The following is a 19,625-nucleotide window of genomic DNA, read 5'->3' as shown; positions in this document are numbered from 1 at the left end:
CCCATAAATGCACACTTCAGAGAACAGCTTCCTCTCTCTTGAAAGAAATAGCAGTCCCTTCGGATTTTATTATCACTTCTTCATTCTAACCAGTACTTTGTCTTACTTTTTAGTCAAGTTCCCGATCCCTAGTGATAGAGACTCTGGCCTTAATCCTGAGCCCTGATTATCTCTGGTTTGTAATGCTTCTGCAGCACAGAGGAGGAATAGAAAGCTACATCAGGTAGATGTTCTCCATATATAGGGCTGAGAGGTAAAACCAGTGCAGGTATGGAGCTGTGGTGCTGCACTGTCAGCAATGCCTTGGTAAGAAATTATTTTATGGGTGGCTTTGCGTCCACATGTCCTTAACCTACACTGAGACACGGGTAGAACACATCCCAGTGTTGAGCATGTGCAAGCCCTTCTTGGACAACGTGGGTTTGCAGTATTGATTTTGTTCTTGCATATCTAGAACACCTGAAATGCTGTAGAGTTCACAGAATTCATCTCTGGGGCCATGGCAAAGGGAGAGGGAGTCAGAAATGAGAAGGGAAGTTATTTAACCTCAATTATGGCAGGTCATGGAATGGTAAGTGAACCAAAGTGAGAATCCAGACCTCCTGACATTTGACCCCAGATGAACTTTTTAGACCATGGGGAGAGGGAGCTCCTTGGAATAGCAAGGCATTGAGAACTATAGCTGTTCAGTGTAAATAAAACCTGGTGGCAACAGAGGAGGGTTAGATGAAATTGGGTGATAGAAACATCTGCATCTTTACCATTTAGCTCTGGAACTACTCTTTTGCATAGAGCATACATGGATTTTTCCCAGGATGACTACATCACATAGTTGTTATCCCAGCAGAGTTTTAGCTAAGCTTTCAGTAGTGTTTTTTGGCTTCTGTGCTGTAAATTGTTTAATTGCAGAACTTCCACTTGCCACATTAGGTCCCATTCAACATGGTGGATTTTTCCAAGTATCTTGTCTTTGAACTTCCAAGTTACTTCAGTAGTTTTTCAATTCTTGTGCCTTACAGACTGTGTGTTTCAAAATTAAGGAATACAATGGGATGGAAAAAAAGTATAAAAAGTAAAGAAATATCTTCTGTTGGTTTTTTTTTTCTTTTTTACTATGTCACAAACTGTTGTCTTTTTTCACTGAAAAATAAAGATAATAATATAGCATGAAAAACATCAACAATTTATTTTGTATGTTTGCCTTGACAGTAGTACCTCTTATCAAGAAGTTAAGTTTTGCATCATGAAAGTAAAATTTTCAGCTTGATGGGAATTTTAAGTGCTAATTAGAATGAATTTCAAATGGTGAAAACATATGATAATTGCTTCATTGGAAGAACCCCATTTCTCAGTGCTTTGTAACAGTGCTTGAATTATTTTTGCTTGATACAGCCATGTAATCACAATACAAGCCATATTCAGTTAAAAAAAAAAAAGGAAAAAAGGGGGGGAAAAGTCAGCTTTGGAGTCAGGTTTTTCCCTAGAACACAGATGCTTGCTGACATCAGCAGAATCAGGCTTTTGTGCAATGTGCCAAACTATCGATGTTTAAGAAGGCCGTGATCTTAAAGGTAGTTAGGTTTTTAATGTATCTGTGTAGTTCTGCATTGTGGTGGTTTAGGCTGGGTGCTGGCCCAGATGCCACTGTGCAGGCCACACCTGGGAGGTCCCAAGGGGTGGGCCCAGCCCAGGGAGTGGTCACAGGGAACCAGGTATTTCATTCCCATAGTGCCCTGCTCCCCTATAAAAGGTCCATGCGGGGTCTTCACTTCCTCCTTCGTCCCCTGCTGCTGCCTAGGTACAATGGCATGAGCTGCCTCCCTTGGGCCTGCCCAGGCCCAAGGCTGGGTTGGGGGCGGGAGGAAAGAGCCCTGGGGGGGGGGGGTTGGGTGTACCCCCAGGTAGGGATGGGATGTTCTTGGGTATGTTCTGGGATCTCTCTCTTTATCATGGTGCTTGTGGTTCTCTGTAAAACTTTCATTGTTGTTTATTGTTGTTTTCCTATTTAAACTTTCCATCACTTTTGCAATCTGTTTGCCTGAGTCGTTATTTCTGCCTGTGGTGGGGAGGGGATCTGCCCCAACCCATTACATGCATAAAGGTAGACAAATGCAAAACTGATTGCAGGAGAATGACTCAATGCATCTGCATCAAATTTACAAGTTGGAGATTCTCTTTCTACTTGATAATGGATAGGTCTTTGATCAGCTAGGGTCAGCTGTCCAGGTTGTGTTCCCTCCTCAGCCTCTCACCCACCCACAGCCTACTCCCTGTCAGGGCAGAGAGGGGAAAAGAAAAGGCCCTGGCACTGTGCAAACACTGTTCAGTACACTGCTGAAACACTCATGGGTTGTCAACACCATCTTAGTCATAAGTCAAAAATCCAATGCCCTATGGGCTGCTATAATGAGACCCTGGTGCTATAGCATGTCCAATAGCAGCAGTGCCTGGGGCCTATGCCAGCCCAGGAACATGGCCCATTGCTGTTAACAGAATGTTCCTGGCACATCACAGTATGATGGTGCTGCAATAAACAACAAAAGTTCAAAATAACCCCTAACAAGCACCAGACTCTAATACACAGTAATGCAAGCAAGCACAGAACCCTGCCAACTAAGAGTTTAACAGCTGCAGATTCCACCAAGCATGCACTCGTGGTGATAGAACAAGAGCAAATGAACTCAAATTGTGCCAGGGGAGGTTTAGAGTGGGTATTAGAAACAAAAATAATTATTTACTGGAATAGTGGTCAGGCATTGGAGCAGGCAGCCCAGGGAGGTGGTGGAGTCACCATCCTTGAAGGTGTTCAAGAAACGTGTGGACATGGCCCTTTGGGACGTGGTTTAATAGCCATGATGGTCTTAGGTTGATGGTTGGACTTCATCTTAGAGGTCTTTTCCAACCAAAACAATTCTATGATCTTACGAAAAATGACTGTGATGCATTGACCCCAGCTGGCAGCTAAGCATCTTCTTTACCATTTAGCTCTGGCAGTGTTTTCACTAATGGAACTACTCTTTTGCATAGAGTCCTCCCTTCTTCCCCCCAGCAGGCTGGGGGAGAAAATTGTAAGGGTATAAGCAAGAAAAACTTGTGGATTGATATAAAGGCAGTGTAACAAGTGAAGTAAAGCTGCACATACAGGCAAAACAAGATAAAGAATTCATTTACCACTTCCCATCAGCAGGCAGGTGGTGTTCAGCCACTTCCTAGCAAGCAGGGCTTCAGCACACCTAACACTTACCTGGCGAGACAAACACCATAACTTTGAACATCTCCTCCTTCCTCTTCCTCCATTCTCCCAGGTCTTCTCCTCAAGCATGATGTCATGTGGTCTGTGATATCCCTTGGGTCAGGGCATCCCAGCTGTGTCCTCTCCCAGCCTCTTGTGCAGCCCCAGCCTACTTACTAGTGGGGCAGGGTGGGAAAAAGAAAAGGCCTTGGTACTGTGCAAACACTGTTCAACAACAACTAAACAGTGTCTTATCAGTGTATTTAGCTGGAGATCCAAAGCACAGCATTGCACAGGCTACTAGGAAGAAAATTAACTCTATCCCAGAGTACACAAGATCAGGTACACAAAGTATTTCCAAATGCAAACAGAGGGGCAAATTCCTGATCCAGGTTTACAGCAAGGTAGATGTGAAACATATCTGTCCCAGGTCTGCAAAACTGAAGGTAAGTGGTGTTTAGTGAGCCTGCAGGTGACTGGAAAGCAAAGAACTTCTATCAGTTTTATGAAGCAACCAGCTTATGTTGAATCTGCCAGGGCTTGTGGACCTTTGTCTTTTAAGAGTCAGTTTTGCACAGCCTTTTACATGCTGTGGAATGAAATCATATGTAGGGTGAATTTATTTGCAAAATGCACAAGGGGAGTAAGGATTCCAGCAGTTTTCTGAAAGCAACAAATAAACATGTATATCACAGCATGAAGGTTAGCAGACAGGAGCTCTTTTTGTGCTGAGGGAGAAATGTAGTGCCAGAGTTCAGAGTATTCCCATCTGACCAATAATTTCTTCACTTGCAGATCTGGGCAGATGCCTCCACACTGGCCTGTTGATCCAAAGGTCCCAAGTTAACTGCTTTTAGCCTCACAGTGAAGTGGAGCTGCTGCCCTCTAATGCTTGCTCCAGCTTCCAGGTGGCCTCAGGGTGCTGAAAGCTGGCCATGTGCAGATGACACTGCACAGTCCTACACATGGGCATGCACCAGTACAGGTTAGGGGTTGACCTGCTGGAACATAGTTCCTCAGAGAAGGACCTTGGAGTCCTGGCGGAAAGTAAGTTTATCATGAGAGAGCAAAGTGCCTTGTGGCCAAGAGGGCCAATGGTATCTTGGGGTGCAATAAGAAGAGTGGGTCCAGAAGGTCAAGGGAGGTTCTCCTCTCCTTCTACTCTGCCCTAGTGAGACCACATCTGGAATATTGCATCCAGTTCTGGGTTCCCCAGTTCAAGAGGGACAGGGATCTACTGCAGAGAGTCCTACAGAGGGCTATTGAGGCTGATTAAAGCACTAAGACACATGTCTTATAAGAAAAGGCTGAGAAGCCTGGGGCAGTTTAATCTGGAGTTCTGTAGTCACCTTCTCTCGAGATTTTCAATACCTGCCTGGAAGCCTTCCGGTGTGGCCTGCCATAGATGATGCTTTGGCTCATCATCATAGATGATGCTTTGGCAGGCAGGTTGGACTTGATGATCTGCAGATGTCCCTTCCAACTCCTACAGTTCTGTGGTTCTGTGATGTGGTTGGTTGCAAGTCTCATGCTTTACTCACCATGTGCCACTGTTTCTGTGTGCTTTTGTCAAAACCACACTTTCCATAGGTGGTGCCTGTACTCCTTCATGCAGTAGCTGTGAAACTGCTCGTGTCCACACTTGGATTGGAAGGGAGGTGGAGGTATGTGTCAAGATGCTTGAGCAGCTCTAAAGTAGTTACTGACAGGATTACCACAGTAGTTTCTTTAGCCCTTGAAGCATTAGACCAGTATTCAGACTGGTTTGTACAGACTGCACTGTAAATTCTAAAGCTGATTCAGACACCCTTACATGAATCAGTAATCTCACCTCTTGTTTATAGAGTGGATATAATGTCTCCTTTTGCTATTTCTTCTGCTGGTAGTTCTGACCCAGCACCTGTATTGTGAGGGTAGCTGGACTGAAGTTGAGCTACCTCACCTTCACCAAGGTGTCTGTAAGTCTGCAAAGTGGATATACCACTGGTATAACATAACAAAGACACAAAGCTGCATAGTACCCATGTATTAAATTCAGCACAGTTCATGTTTCTGTGCTCATTCTCTCAGAAACCTCCTGAGCTGTGCATCAACATAGATGTAAAGGTGAACCTGGGCTTTGGGGCAACTTCACTTACTAGAGATACCAGTGAGCACTCAGGGCAAGTACTATGAGAAATCTACAGAAAAGGCATCAAGTAGGAATCTGGTCAGGACTGCAGAGAAATATCTATCCTTTTTTGAGCACCCTTTATAACCCCTTGAAATGGCCATGAACCCTGGTGGAATGATCAGAATTTTGGGACTCTTTAAGATGATCTTAAAGGTCTTCTCTAGCCTTTATGATCCTATGACTTGAGACTTCAAGGGCTTGCAACTTCACAAGTACTGATGCTTTATGAGGCATCTTTCATGACAGCAAAAGATTTTTTTGACTGTTTATTTAAGCATTACTATTTAGCACTGTCAAAATGAGATGCAACACTGTCCAGGGGTGACCAATTGCTGGTTTGTATGAGTCACTTGTACCACTTAAGCAGTGTTAAATATTCTTCTTCTTGCTCTAGCTCATGTAATTTGCTATGTTTATTTGTGCTAGCTGTACATCATAACCAGTTTATCCACCTACACTTCCTATCAGTTCTGTGCCCCATTCTCCATAGCCTGTTACACCCAGCACTTGCATCATGCTTTAATTATAATAATCTCCTCTAGGCAGGGACTTCATTTTCTTGAATGTTTATATAGCACTCCCCCAAACAGGCCATGGGATCATTCTCAAGGTTCCTGGGCACATCTGTAACACCATTCCTAATGAGACCAATACTACATTAAGCCCACTGTGACCTAGATAGTTCTAAAAGCGCCACATAATTCAGACCAGCCTATCCTGGGCTACATCAAAAGATGCATGGCCAGCAGGTCAAGGCAGGTGATCCTGCCCCTTTATTCTGCTCTCGTGAGACCCCACCTGGAGTACAGCATCCAGCTTTGGAGTTCCCGACACAAAAAGGACATCAAACTGCTAGAGTGGATCCAGAGGAGGGTCACAAAGGTGATCAGAGGGCTAAAGCACTTCTCCTATGAGGACAGGCTGAGGGAGTTGGATCTACTCAGCCTGGAGAAGAGAAGGCTCTGGGGAGACCTTGTAGCAGCCATCTAGTACCTGAAGGGGACTTTGAGGAATGCTGGGGAGGGATTGTTTACAAGGGCATGTAGCGATAGGATGAGGGGCAATGGTTTGAAACTCGAGCAGGGTAGACTTAGGTGAGACATTATGAAGAAGTACACATTTAGATTAGACATTAGGAAGAAGTTCTTTACTATGATGGTGGTGAGACACTGAAACTGATTGCTGAGAGAAGCTGTGGGCACCTCATTCCTGGAAGTGTTTAAGACCATGGTGAATGAATCTTTGAGCAAACTGGCCTAGTGGGAGGTGTCCTGGCCCATAGAAGTGGGGTTGGAACTAGATGATCTTTAAGGTCCCTTCCAACTCAAGCTGTTCTGTGATTCTATAATTTTTCTCTGTACCATGGACAGAGTCTATTTTCTGCTTCTATTTTACTATACACAATGTGGAAGTCCAAGATATCTTGGTACTCCAGTTCAACACAAACGAATCTTTTTCATTTTTCTTAAACTTCACACTTTTTACCATTTAGCTCATGCCTTCATATCCACACATTCCATCACGTGTCTCCTCCAGGGCTGCCTTCATTGCCTCTAGTTACATATATGCTGTATCTCATATTCACCACAGGGGAGGTGCTCCAGCTGTCTCATCATTTTTGTGGCACTGCTCTGGACATCTCCAACAGACCTTCTTGTGCTGGGGTCTCCAGAACTGAATGCAGTCCTCCAGGTGGGGTCTCACAGGAGCAGAATAGAGAGCTGGAATCACCTCACTTGTCTTGCTGGTCACACTTCTTTTGATGCAGCCAGGGACACAGGTGCCTTCTGGGCCACATTTTTTGGCTCATGTTGAGTTTTTCAACACCTCCAAGTCCTTCTCTTCAAGGCTGCTCTTGAGCCATTTAAGGCCAGCATTGTGTCTGTAAAGGGCAGCCATCACACAGTGCATCCATGCTGCAGCTATGACTCCATGGGTTCAGATCCCATATGTACAGGTATTACCTCTCTGACAGACTTGCACTGACATGGTCTTAAAAGATTTTACAATGACATGCTACACCTGATGCTAGCAGGCCATTGTAGGATAGACTAAGTAGCAACCCAGCAAATAGTTCGAAAAGGACTAGCAAAGAAGAATAGTAGTTCTGAGTGAAGTTTCAGATGATCACTTTCAATGTGATAGTGGTATTTTCCCTTCTTGTTCAGTATTTATTCTGCCTGGAAAACAAAGTGCAGCATTTATTAAAACACAGAATTGGTTCCAGCTATTATCATGCTTATCTGTTACCTCTTCTATGAAGACAGGCTGGGAGAGGTGGGAGTGTTCAGCTTGGACAAGAGCAGGCTCCAGAGAGTGCATTTAGCAGCATTTCAGCATCTGAGGGGGACCTACAGGAAGGCTGGGGAGTGACTGTTTAGAAGAGCTTGTAGTTATAGGGGCCAAAGATTTTAAACCAAAGCAGACTAGATTGAGGTTGGACGTAAGGATGAAGTTATTTGCAATGAGGTTGGCCAGAGAGGTGGTGGAAGCCCCATCCCTGGAGACATTCAAGGTCAAGCTTGATGAGGCCATGAGCAACCTGATCTAGTTGGAGATGTCCCTGCTCACTGCAAGGGCGTTTGACAAAATGACCTTTGAGGGTCCCTCCCAACCTGATACATTCTGTGATTCTGATGGGAAGTGTCAGAGGTCAGCATCTGCAAGCATTTGGGTCAGGAAAGGAAGAGCAAGGTCAGCACATCAGGAAGAAGGTCTCTTCGTCTTGATGCCTTCAGAAAAGACTTGTACCTGCCCTCCAGGGGAGAGGAGGGATTTTGGGAAGAAAACTACCTACGGCGGGGGCCTCAGCAATGATTGGAGCTCTGCCACGCGACTGTCACTCCAGAGGGGTGCTACCCTCGCTCCCCTCGGTCAGTTTGGATGGTGCATTGCAAATCACGCTGCTCCTCCCTTCGAGAAACCGGGTAAGGCAGGCATCGCTGAAAGCCAAGGCCGCAGCCCATTCCCGGTGCCCCCACCCCCCCACGGGTGGCAGCACCCGGGCAGGTGTAATGCCCTGCACACTGCGGCCCCCCCGCCTCCTCCTCCGCGCACGTGCTCCCATCCAGACACGGCCGACCCGCCCTCTCGTGCTTCCCATTGGTTAGTCTTGCCGAGAAGACGTGGTGAAGCCCAATCAGAGGGCAGCACGCCGTCCCGCCTCCCGCTCGCCGGCGAATAGCGTTTAAGCGCAGCTCCGCGGGGCAGAGGTCCTTTGTGGGAGGCGGCGGCGCCGGGAGGTGACCCAGGAGGTGACCGGGGACGGGCCCGCGGCTGCCGAGAGCGCCGGCCTCAGGAGCGCGTTCAGGCCTGGCCCCCGCCCCTGCCCGGCATGGTGGGGCCGCGGGGGGCCCGGCCGGCGCGGCGCTCCGCTCGGGCTGGTAGCGGCGGAGGTAGCGGAGGGTGCTGCTGGGCGCTGCCCACGGGGCTCCTGTGCGCCTATGGCTTCTTCTGCAGTGTGCGGCCCTCGGAGCCCTTCCTCACCCGGTACCTGCTGGGGCCGCACAAAAACCTCTCCGAGACGCAGGTATCGCGGCACCGGGCACCTCGCAGCCCTGCCTGGGTGTCTGCGTTTGCATTTTCTTTGCAGTATGAGGGTGATGAGGGTTACCAGTGTCGTTTTTTCCCTTTCAGGTGTTCAATGAAATTTATCCGGTGTGGACTTATTCCTACCTGGCACTGCTGTTCCCGGTATTCCTGGCCACGGACTACCTGCGATACAAGCCCGTGGTCCTGCTGCAGGGCCTGAGCCTCATCGTCACCTGGTTCATGCTGCTCTATGCCCAAGGACTGCGGGCTGTCCAGTTCCTTGAGTTCTTCTATGGGATGGGGACTGCCACGGACATTGCCTACTACTCCTACATCTACAGTGTTGTCGATGTTAACCTGTACCAGAAGGTCACCAGCTACTGCCGGAGCGCCACCCTGGTTGGCTATACAGTGGGCTCGGTGTCCGGGCAGGTCCTTGTGTCGGTGGCAGGATGGTCCCTTTTCAACTTGAACGTTATCTCCCTAACTAGCATATCAGTTGCCTTTGGCACAGCGTGGTTCCTGCCAATGCCACAAAAAAGCCTTTTCTTTCACCACATCCCAAGCCAGCAGCTCGGTTGTGAAATGAAGGTCATGGACTGTAAAAATGGATCAGCTGTCCAAGATCATCCTGATGTGCAGAGGGCACCTGGCTGGGAGGATGAATCACAAGTTCCCTTAAACGGGGAGAGTCACGCAGCAGAGAAACAGGTGAGTTGTCTGCTGAGTTCACGTAAGTAGAAGATGCAATACTGATGGGGCCATCATGCATGCATATGTGCAAATAGGTACTCAGCAGTAGAGAAGTAATACCCCTGAAGGAAAAGTATCCTATTGCTTATCCTGCTTCCCTATTTATGGCACAGAAAATTTATTCCTGCCTTTCTTATGCTGGTCGAGCACGGTAGGCTGCTCCTTGATTTTTCTGAAGTTGTTCTGCGTGTCTCACAAGACTGTGGTTAAAATTCTCTGGGCATCAAGTTGCCACGCAGTGGCACTGAAACTGGTGCATGTGTCCATATTCTGTGTGTGCTTTTGTCTTGTAGGAAAGAGTTGATTGTTCCTGCACTCGGGTTTTGGAAGTACTTGTTACTTCAGCTGTTGTGCAAATAGTGCAGTAAGAAGATGTGTAGTAACTGGGTGTTCTCTTAGGATCCAGGAAGGAAACTACAGGAGTCCTTGACAGCACTTCTAGGCTCATATCAGTTAGTTATGGGTGGACAAAATATGGCTAAATTGCAGGAAACACCTCTGCATCATAACAGCTTAATGAGAGTACTGAGGTGGGACCCTAACTTGTGTCTTTTGTGGACTGCATATCTGGTAACTAAGTTACTTGTATGGAAACAAGCACGCAGGTGCTCTTTGGTGGTAGGATGTGTCCTATGAGGTGATGAGTGCACACCCTCCAGTTTTGAGATCCTCTGTGTCTAGTTGACTGCTGAGCAGGTCACTGCCACACTGCTCCAGGTGATGTACAGAGAGCCTGTTGTGGCGGGGGGATTTGAGACCACAGGGAGAGGTCAGCCTTGCTCCTTAGTTAGGAGGAGGTCGTGTTTGATCTGAGAAGGTTCTGAGAAGAGGCCAGAAGGAAAGCATGGCTGTTGGTTTAGTCAGCTAATGGGTATTTCACTTAGCAAGTAAGCCCTGGTTAGCAGAGTTGTGGGAGGCAGCATCTGGGGCTGTTTCCAGCTTCTTCCATCTGCAGCTGGGAATTAAGGGTATTAACATTCCAGGGTCCTAATCCAGCCCCATCCAGCATGATCTTGTTGGAGCAGAAGTGTTTTTAACCATGTTACACTTGCATGCTTGAAACGTATTTGTTAAATGACAAATTCTGTGCCAATAATGACTAAGGTATTAATGTGACTTACCCATCCCTTTTGTGAGAGGTTCCATACTAATGGTGAACACTAAAAAAGGGCTAAGTACACTTGCTCAACTCTCCAGACTGCAGTTATACCCCATGCTAGAAGCTGAGAAGCATTGGCATGTGGTGAATGTCCTCCTCCTTACTAACAGTGTTTCATGAACACGGACAGATGGCTGTATGAATAACTGTACTGAAGAAGTCACGTCGGGTTTTGTGGCGTGTGTAACGGTTCCCTTTCTTTGTAATCTCTGAATGCAAGTACTGAAGAAAATCAACTTCTTTGTGGGAAAATACACTCACCTGATTGACAACTTTCATGTGTTCTGTGCTACCAAATTTGGTTGAATTTGAATCAGGACTTAAAAGTGATGCTTTTGACTTTATGATCTGAATGACTGGCTTCTGATCTTGTCTTGTCAGAGTGGTTATTGTGTCCTGCTCTTCTGTGTCTCTTCTCTAGTATCCTCCAGCTGCTCATGTAGTACTTCTAACATCTAGAAGTTAATGCTTTCTTCTTGAGAGAGAAAGATTGAGCCACACTTGGGAGTGAAGCCTCCCTTCTGCAAGTTAGGGGACAGTCCTGGTTAGGGCTGAGACTGTGGGAGGGGGTAACTTTGTGTTCATTACTCCTTGGAGGTTTGTGTCCAAGAGTGGCACTTGAAAGGGGCAATTTTCTGGAGCAGTGTCAAGTATTTATAAGCAAATACTAACATTTCTCTTCTCTTCCTTCTCCAGTCTATGCAGGAGCAGAAAGTAGACATCGTAAAGGTGCTCAAAGATCTCTGGCAGGACTTCCTGCAGTGCTACTCCTCCCAGACCTTGCTCTGCTGGTCTGTGTGGTGGGCACTGTCCACCTGCGGCTACTTCCAGGTCATCAACTATGCTCAGGGCCTGTGGGAGATGGTGCTGCCTTCTCATAGCACAGACATCTACAATGGTGCTGTGGAGGCAGCCTCAACACTGCTAGGTAAGCTTCTACTATAGCTCCTGCACTGCTGGGAGAAATATCTTGTGTCCCTCGGGGTCACCGGAGCATGGTTTGGAAGTGATTTGCATGGCCCCACACATGCAGGAGAGGCAACCCTGGAATTTGGGATGAGACTCTGCTGACATGCACAGGTTTGGTGTTCATTGCTGAGTTAGTTGCTTCACACAGCCCTAATTCTTGTAACTCAGCATGTAGGTGTTGGAAGGAGCCTTGCAAGTCAATCAGTTATTCTGACATGTTTGGCAGAAGGTTCCAGGCATGTGGCTGTGTTCTCAACTGTCACTATGGCAGTGAAATTATACTTGTTTTAACCACTCAAAGTTAGACTAAGGGTCCTGTGAGTTTGCTGGTTTCTTCCCTCCAGCAGTATAGGGAACATAGGAATGTTTCCTGTACACGCAGCGTGCAGTGAGCCACATGTAGTCATTTCAGCACTGTTAAGTGGAAAAGCTGTAAGATGAAAGAAGTTGCTTGACTTGAAAGGAACAGGTACGTCAGTCAATGCAAACATTTGTTTATGAAGTTGTTTAATACTTTTACATTACCAGAAGTAGGACAATACCTTTTAAATGTTGTTACCATACCCTTCCAGAGACTTTCTAGGTGTTGCTACAGTATGTTCCTTTTCCTAATGGAGTCATTGTTCCACTTTTTGTCGTGGACATTGCATACTTGGGGGCAAAAGAAACCAAAGGTACACAAACAAGCAAGGCGTAGTACATTCTTGGGCATGCATAGCCCCCTCTTAGAGTTCAGTAGGAAGCTGTGGCTCTTTCAGAGTTCTGAAAGCTGGTCTAAAAGCCTCGTTAGTTGGGTTTGAAACCGTTGGCATTTTGATTCTGAGAGCTTTGTTAAATCATCTTTGGTGTGCTAAACCTGCACTTCCAACAGCACGTAGTCATACGATGGTCCTCCACACTGACATGATGCTGTGGCTCTTATTTCTCATTCTTTTTGGCTTCCTTTGCCACCCTGTCTTGGTTCCATGAAGAAGAATTGCTGTATCATGGGAAAGAAAAGAAGACTGCTAAAAAAGAAATATTCTTCAAACCTTAGTATTAGTACTTTTGATATCAGTGTATCATAGAATCAGTCAGGGTTGGAAGGGACCACAAGGATCATCTAGTTCCAACCCCCCGCCATGGGCAGGGACACCCCACACTAGATCAGGCTGGCCAGAGCCTCGTCCAGCCTGGTCTTAAACACCTCCAGGGATGGGGCCTCAACCACCTCCCTGGACAACCCATTCCAGGGCTTCACCACTCTCATGGGGAAGAACTTCCTCCCCACCTCCAGCTTCATTCCATTCCCTTTAAAGGCCTGTGAGCAATGGACCAATGGAAGAGAAGGTGCTTTGCACTAAACTCATGTAAAATTGAAGTTTTTAGTTCCTAATTTTGATTTATTCCCCCTCCCCAGTATAACTTTTATAAATGGTTTAATCACTTTGGGTGATGTTTTGTGAAAGCAAATTAGCCTTTGTCCCTGAACTGCTCAGGAAAAAAAAGAACCAAGAAATCCTTTTGTCGACACAGATTCATTGGAACAAGTGAAGTTTAATGAAGAAATCAGCTAAAAGCTTGAAGATTGTAACAGGTCTGGAAGGGACCTATTAAGAGCAAGCATCTAGTGACCTGGCTTCTCAGGAACTAGTGCAAATCTTGTAATTTCTTCTGGTTTCATTTTTGAGCTTATATTAAGCAGTTTGGTTTTGATGTCATGCCTGGGTTATATTTTAGCACAGAATCTTTGCTCTTGGCCAAGGTTTTCTAGTTGTGCTTTGGTGAAGTTATGTTTTTTTTAGATCACTCCACTGTCTTACTAGACCCTGTGCACCAAACCTGGTTTGAGGTGCGTTCTTTTTGGAGGTGGATGGCCAGAACTGCACTCAGCTTTTTTCAGTGATGCCTCAGGCTTGTAGAAAAACACACTGTTCACTCTTCTCCCTTTTATTAGTGTGGTGGGTCACAATTAGAAATACCTTTTCCTGGTGCATCCCAAATCTGATTTGCCACCTCATGGCTCTTAGTCATTCTGTTGCTGGGTTATGAGCAGTGTTTGTCAACCTTTGTATAATGCCATTGCTGTCCTTGCCTGTACCTGTGCTGCCCTGCAGAAGGGTTTAAGTTGAGTGTGGTGACTCATGTAGCTGTTCTCTTCATATCCGGGACAAGTTAAATAGTTTTTCTTCTGGTGAGATCAACTTGACTATTAAGCTGCATCCCTCTACTTTCTTGGGATGTGGCAATCCTTTATCAAGTTGGGTTGTAAAACCACTGGATCAGCTGTAGCTGTCTAATCACAGGACAGTTTGTAGATCTTGTCATAATTAGGTGTCAGGCTGATAAAATCTTGAGTCATACAGGGAGTACAGCTTCATGATTTGCCATGAGATTCCCAGTGTGATGTCTTCCCAGATTTTGGAATTGCTGAGACAGCAGAAAGTTGGCTTTTGGACTTGGATCTTTTGAATCTTGGGGTTTTGCTGCTGGGGAAACCTGACTTTCAGAAAGCAAAATGTCAGTTGAGCTGTTTCAAAGCAGACACTGGAAAGATGAGTTTAGTTGGGGGAAGTAAATCCCCTTCCCTTGGCATAGCTACCACCTTCACTAGTATTCAAGATTGATAGAAGATCTGATGGGATTGCAGGCTTGTACACACCAGTGGTACCTAAGGAGTCTGTGTGCTTGAAGGATTTCTAAGATAGCAGGCCAGTCAAGGGCAACAAAGAGCTTAGATGATGCACTGTAGTACTTCTGTACAGTGGTGAAATGCTGAATACAATCCTGTTTTTCAGAGATCTCCAGTAAGCCTCCTTTTGTCACTAAGCTGTTTACGTAGTTTGCTGTGTAAAGCAGTGTCATCATGCTCTTGGTTGCTATTTGCCTTGTTTGCAGAGCAAGGCCTACTTCAAAGGGGAATTTTCTTGTAATATGTTTGGGCTTCTCAGTAGTTAGATCTATGATAGTGCATGAAATACCTCATCTGCTCATTCAGTTGCATGAAGTATCACATGCCTTCCATCTTGTGAGCTGTCTTCTCTACCCATCTCCCTCCTTTGTTCTGTTTGTAAAGGATTGTTCTTCCATCATCAGTGGTGTGTGATTGTAGCCTGCAATTAGGCTGCTTCCTGGGACACATGGCTTTGAATGGCCTGCTCTTACTCTTACAGCTCAGCATGAAGATGACAGTAAAGATAGGGGTTCTTTTTCCACCTCGTGGGAGATGACACAGCTGTGTAACCAAGTAAGCGGTGTCTTCCTTCCTGCTACCCCTAAAGCACTACAAAATAACTAGCTGAGTGCTTTTGAGATCTAGGGTTTGCATTTCTCTCTACCTGGTTGACAACACTGCTACAGTCAGGTGCAGAGGATTGAGCAGCAGCAGTCTTAGTCCTGGGGTGGTTGTGATTCTGAAGCTAGAGGCATTCAGCATTGACTTTTTTTTGTGTGTGTGTGTCTTATTTTTCCTCCTGTTCCTGTAAGAGTGAATGACTGGGAATTTACAGCAGCATTTCAGATGAGGGAGAGGTCAAGAAGGAGAGCTACTAAGGTGTGCACATCAGTGTCCTCCACTTCAGTCATGTTCAGCTATTAGGGCCTGTGCAGTTCTTTATCCAGTCTCCAAGCCGCTCTAATTACAGTTACTAACAGTAACACTTTCCTTCCATTTCCTCACAGGAGCTGTTGCAGTGTTTGTTGTGGGTCACATAAAAACATCCTGGGCAATGTGGGGTGAAGTGGCACTTGCCCTGTTCTCCTTTCTTATTGCTGCTGCTGTGTATATCATGGACACCGTTCGGAACATCTGGGTGTGCTACGCATCCTACGTTGTCTTCAGAATTATCTACATGCTGCTCATCACAATAGCAACGTGAGTATCTTCTTCAGGTGAATTGCTCTCAAGGTGTGAAAGCTAGTATAATTTGTCTAACTAGAGTCTTGCCTGCCAGGAATTTGTTGAAAGGGTTTGTGTTGTGATTCAGGTTGGAATCTGAGGCACAGAGATGCATTTGACTGGCAGGTTGCCCAGGCTTAAATGTCTTAAAACAGTGGAGTGACTACTTCTACATATTAAATTGTGCTGCTTGCCAGGGGAATGTTTTTCACAAACATGACTGGAGTGAAGGGTTAACAGATGAGGAGGAATGCTTTGCTTGTGTGGAAATGTCAATCTCCCCTAACTTGTAAGGAGGGAAATTTCTTTAATGCTATTTGTCACTTTGGGGAGGAAAACACAGCTGTTGTTGAACCACAAGTGCTTAATTGCTGCAAGATGGCTCAGGCCCGATATGAAGGGTGATGCTGAAACTCGTAAGCAAAAGGAGTTCTGGTTAGAAGGATGCAGGGGTTTGTGGGTCACACTGTAGCTAGCTGACACTTTGAGACTCCCAATGGCTGGCTGTGATCTGAGCATGTATCTTCTTTGTGACACAAGGCTGTTTAGCACCAGTGGACAGGACTACTTCAGTAAGGCTGAAACTCACAGAACTCCCAGTGTTTTGTTTTGGGGCTTCTAAGCTCTTTATGTCTGTGTATTTCTTCTAACTTCTATGCTAGTCTGTCGTGATCCTATTTAGAAGAATACACTCAGTGCAAGGTAATTTATCTGTAGAAAATGCTGGACTAGTCTACTTAAGTCTTCAGGTTGCATAGTCTAATTGTGCAGAAATGCTTTTCATGTTCTTTCATTTCCTCTTTCCCCCCTTGTCCTTGTGTTTCTGGTCATCCCTTTCTCTCCAGGTTCCAGATTGCCTCAAATCTCAGTGTAGAACGGTACGCCCTGGTGTTTGGAGTCAATACTTTCATTGCCTTAGCACTTCAGACTCTGCTCACTTTGATTGTCGTGGATGCCAGTGGACTTGGGTTGGACATCTTTACCCAGGTACAATAGACACTTAGCTTTGCTGATGGGAGGGAGACAGGCAAACCAAGTTGTGAAGCCTGACAGCCACCTGTTTTCTGGGTCAAGAGTTTCACAGAGGAAATAATCACTAATTCCTGGTATTTTAGAAGAGGAAGGGAACTCCTGTGTTCATTTTCTTACAGCTTTAACTGTTTGGTTTAACCACTACTTCTTTATTTTCTTTCCCCTTCTTTGCAGTTCATGATTTATGCCTCTTACTTTGCGGCCATCTCGCTGGTGTTCTTGGGCAGTGGCATATATGGTATTCTGAGAGCTTACAGAAGACAAGAGCAGATGCAAAGCAGATCTCCTGAAAGCCAGTAGTGCACCAGGTTGAGACTCTTGGAGCCTACATATGAAGATATAGGTCTGTTTTTCAATCTCTGCCTTTTCTTCCCAAGGCAGTCACCTTCATGGTGTTTGACTGATATTTATACTACATTAGTAGCACATTTTAGAAGGTAAATGTACTGGCTCTTACGTAAGTAAGAGCAAATATCTTCTTTCTAAAATGCCTTTTGTTCTTCTGCTGCATATATGGGATGTGCAGCAAAGAACTGTTAAGTTCTCTCAAAGAATGAAAACCTTGGGAGGTTTCAGTCTAAGGCTGTGCATCTGGAGGCTGCCTCTGAAAAGGCAGCTTCATGATTGTCTAGCAACTGCTACTCCGTCACTGAGGTGCTGCTTCGAGGCAGACAATAGACCTCTGTGGGGAGCCCCAGGGCTGGGGCAGGAAGTAGCCTTAGGCCCATTCTCTGCAGTATGGCTCTCACTGTGCTGTGGTTGCCCTGTGAGGCTGAATGCTTGGTTTTGAGGACTACTACACTTATGTTTATGCATACACACGTTTCCTTGAGTTGCTTGTACTGTTTATGCTGTTGCTGTCTGTCATCCCAGCTGCCAAAGTTTTATGATAGCTGATCATGCTAAACCAACATTTTTGATTCCCAAAAACCTGTGTCATAGGGCAGCTTGTGACACTGAATTGACTATCAGCAGCACCGTTTGTGCCATGAAGGTCTGTGCCCATGGGACTGTAAGACTGGAGGGGAAGCTTAGAGTGAGTTTAAGTAGACAGAATGCCAATTCAGGGGATCCTTGAACATCTTTGCCTTTGTCCTTTAGGACTGCAGATTCCTGGAGTTACTGCCTTCAACCCTAGGGGCTGGGCTGGTGGATGTTAGTGTAGCACTGAGAAGGAATGTGATTTACAGGCTTTTAAGCTGCTATTTGGCACCTTAGAGAGTCATGAGTCTGGTTACTAAATAGACACCTTTGGTTATGGTAACTAGCACAATGACTGCCTGAGGCTTTGGAAAAATGCTGACTTCTGGTCTCTCACTTTTCCCCCTTATTTTAAAATGCCTTTATGCTTCTGGGGGGTCTCTTTCCAGTAGTTCTACCTCTTCTTCCCACTGAAGCAGAACAATGAATGTTTGGAGTGGGTAAGTCTTTTATTTCATTGAGTCTAAGCAATTTGGCACTTACCTTATACCTGAGTTTTTTAAATGTAGTTTTTCCAAATTGCTTCAGCAATGAGGAGGAGTTGCACAGAGTTGTTCTGGGCTTGGGCACCTGAATAGTCAGGCACCGTGACCAGCAGAGCAATCTAGTATGCTGTGGAAATGGTCTATGGACTGTCCCTGTTGCTGTGCATGTTGTGGTGAGTTTAAGTGTACAAAATTGGTAATGGAGAAGATGCAATGCAGCATGCATTCTCTGCCTTCTCTGTATGTGCTGCCTAGAGCTTCTTCCAGTCAGAGCCTGAAGCAGCAGCTTGGGTTCATTTCATGCTTCTAGTGCCATGGAGACTTCACACTACTGGGGTTTGGAAGGTATTTCTTTCCTTGCTGGGACAGGTGTGGCCTTTCTCATCACCTAGGCAAGTCTCAGCCTCTGCCACACAAGGCAAATAATTAATGTGTTTGAGATGTGCTGCCTAGGGTCTAGGGAGCACTTTCAGGCTGGCTGCTCAGGAGAGCCCACTCCCCAAACTTTCTCTGTGTTTGCAGCCTGTCTTCTAAACACAACCCCCTAAAAACAGCCTCAGCTGCACTGGCATGCACACAAACTTAACTGCCTTATCCTAAAATGGAAACTTGAAGCTACCCATGTATACAGTCCTTTCTTTACCATTTTTGGGTGTTTTTGTTTGTTTGGGCTTTTTTGGTTAGGTTTTGTGTTTTTTTTTAACAATAAAATCTGAAGCCATGAAGTGCTAGCTGTTGATATGCCCTGGGAAAGGGATTGTGCATATCCTGTCCTTGGAGTCCCTTCATCTGATGGCAGTTGCAGCAAGGCACAGGGAGCACTCATGTCATGTGACTGGAAGGCACAGCCCAATCTTAATCACGTTTTGCATACAGGACAAATCTTTGATGGGAAACAAACCAGTTAATTAAAGGCAAGTGGAAAAATAACTAATGAATCACAGTAATAACAATTTTTCTACCAAAGTAATGAAACTGTGGCAGCTGCAATGGAGAGGCATGTGAGTCTTCAGACCTAATAATGTATGGAAACCACACCTGGCATGGTGGTCAGGCTCCTATGCTGTTGCTGCGGTGATGAGGTGACTGTAGCGCCTCACTGGAGCTGTATGCAGAGTTACTGATTCCTGTGAAATTGTGTAAACATGTTGACATTGTTGGTTTCTAACTGAATAGCTATTTTTGTTAAATAAAAATGCTCTTGAGATATTCTGTGTGGCCAGCGTGGGTTTGTATTGTGATACCTTGCTAATCCACAGTGCTGCTGCTGCAGGTTATTTTGAGCATCTTTGTTAGAAAGAGTGGGACAGAAATGAGCCAAAAAAAGACAAAACATGCAGGGAGAAGCAACTCTTTCAAGGGCTGATAGTTGTTGGCTGGTTTGTGTAGGTTTGCAGAGCTCTGTGCAGGTGTGTTCCATTGAGGATCCTTAA

The 19,625-nt window shown here is 45.7% G+C and overlaps 1 protein-coding gene across 1 annotated transcript; it reads left to right on the top strand.

Annotated features, from left to right (window-relative positions):
• Nucleotides 1-8,636: 8,636 nt before the first annotated feature.
• On the top strand, nt 8,637-17,661 carry SLC19A2 (solute carrier family 19 member 2). The gene is made up of 6 exons (XM_054163224.1): nt 8,637-8,934; nt 9,042-9,647; nt 11,545-11,776; nt 15,478-15,670; nt 16,540-16,681; nt 16,901-17,661. Exons 1-6 carry the CDS (start codon nt 8,740-8,742, stop codon nt 17,024-17,026), a joined length of 1,494 nt encoding a protein of 497 aa, XP_054019199.1. The 5' UTR covers nt 8,637-8,739; the 3' UTR covers nt 17,027-17,661.
• Nucleotides 17,662-19,625: the final 1,964 nt, after the last annotated feature.

Source organism: Dryobates pubescens, chromosome 8 (assembly GCF_014839835.1).
Source record: "Dryobates pubescens isolate bDryPub1 chromosome 8, bDryPub1.pri, whole genome shotgun sequence".
In the NCBI taxonomy this organism is placed as follows: Eukaryota; Metazoa; Chordata; class Aves; order Piciformes; family Picidae; genus Dryobates; species Dryobates pubescens.
The sequence above is the reverse complement of the archived record's forward strand: the minus strand, read 5'-3'. Positions and strand labels throughout refer to the sequence as shown.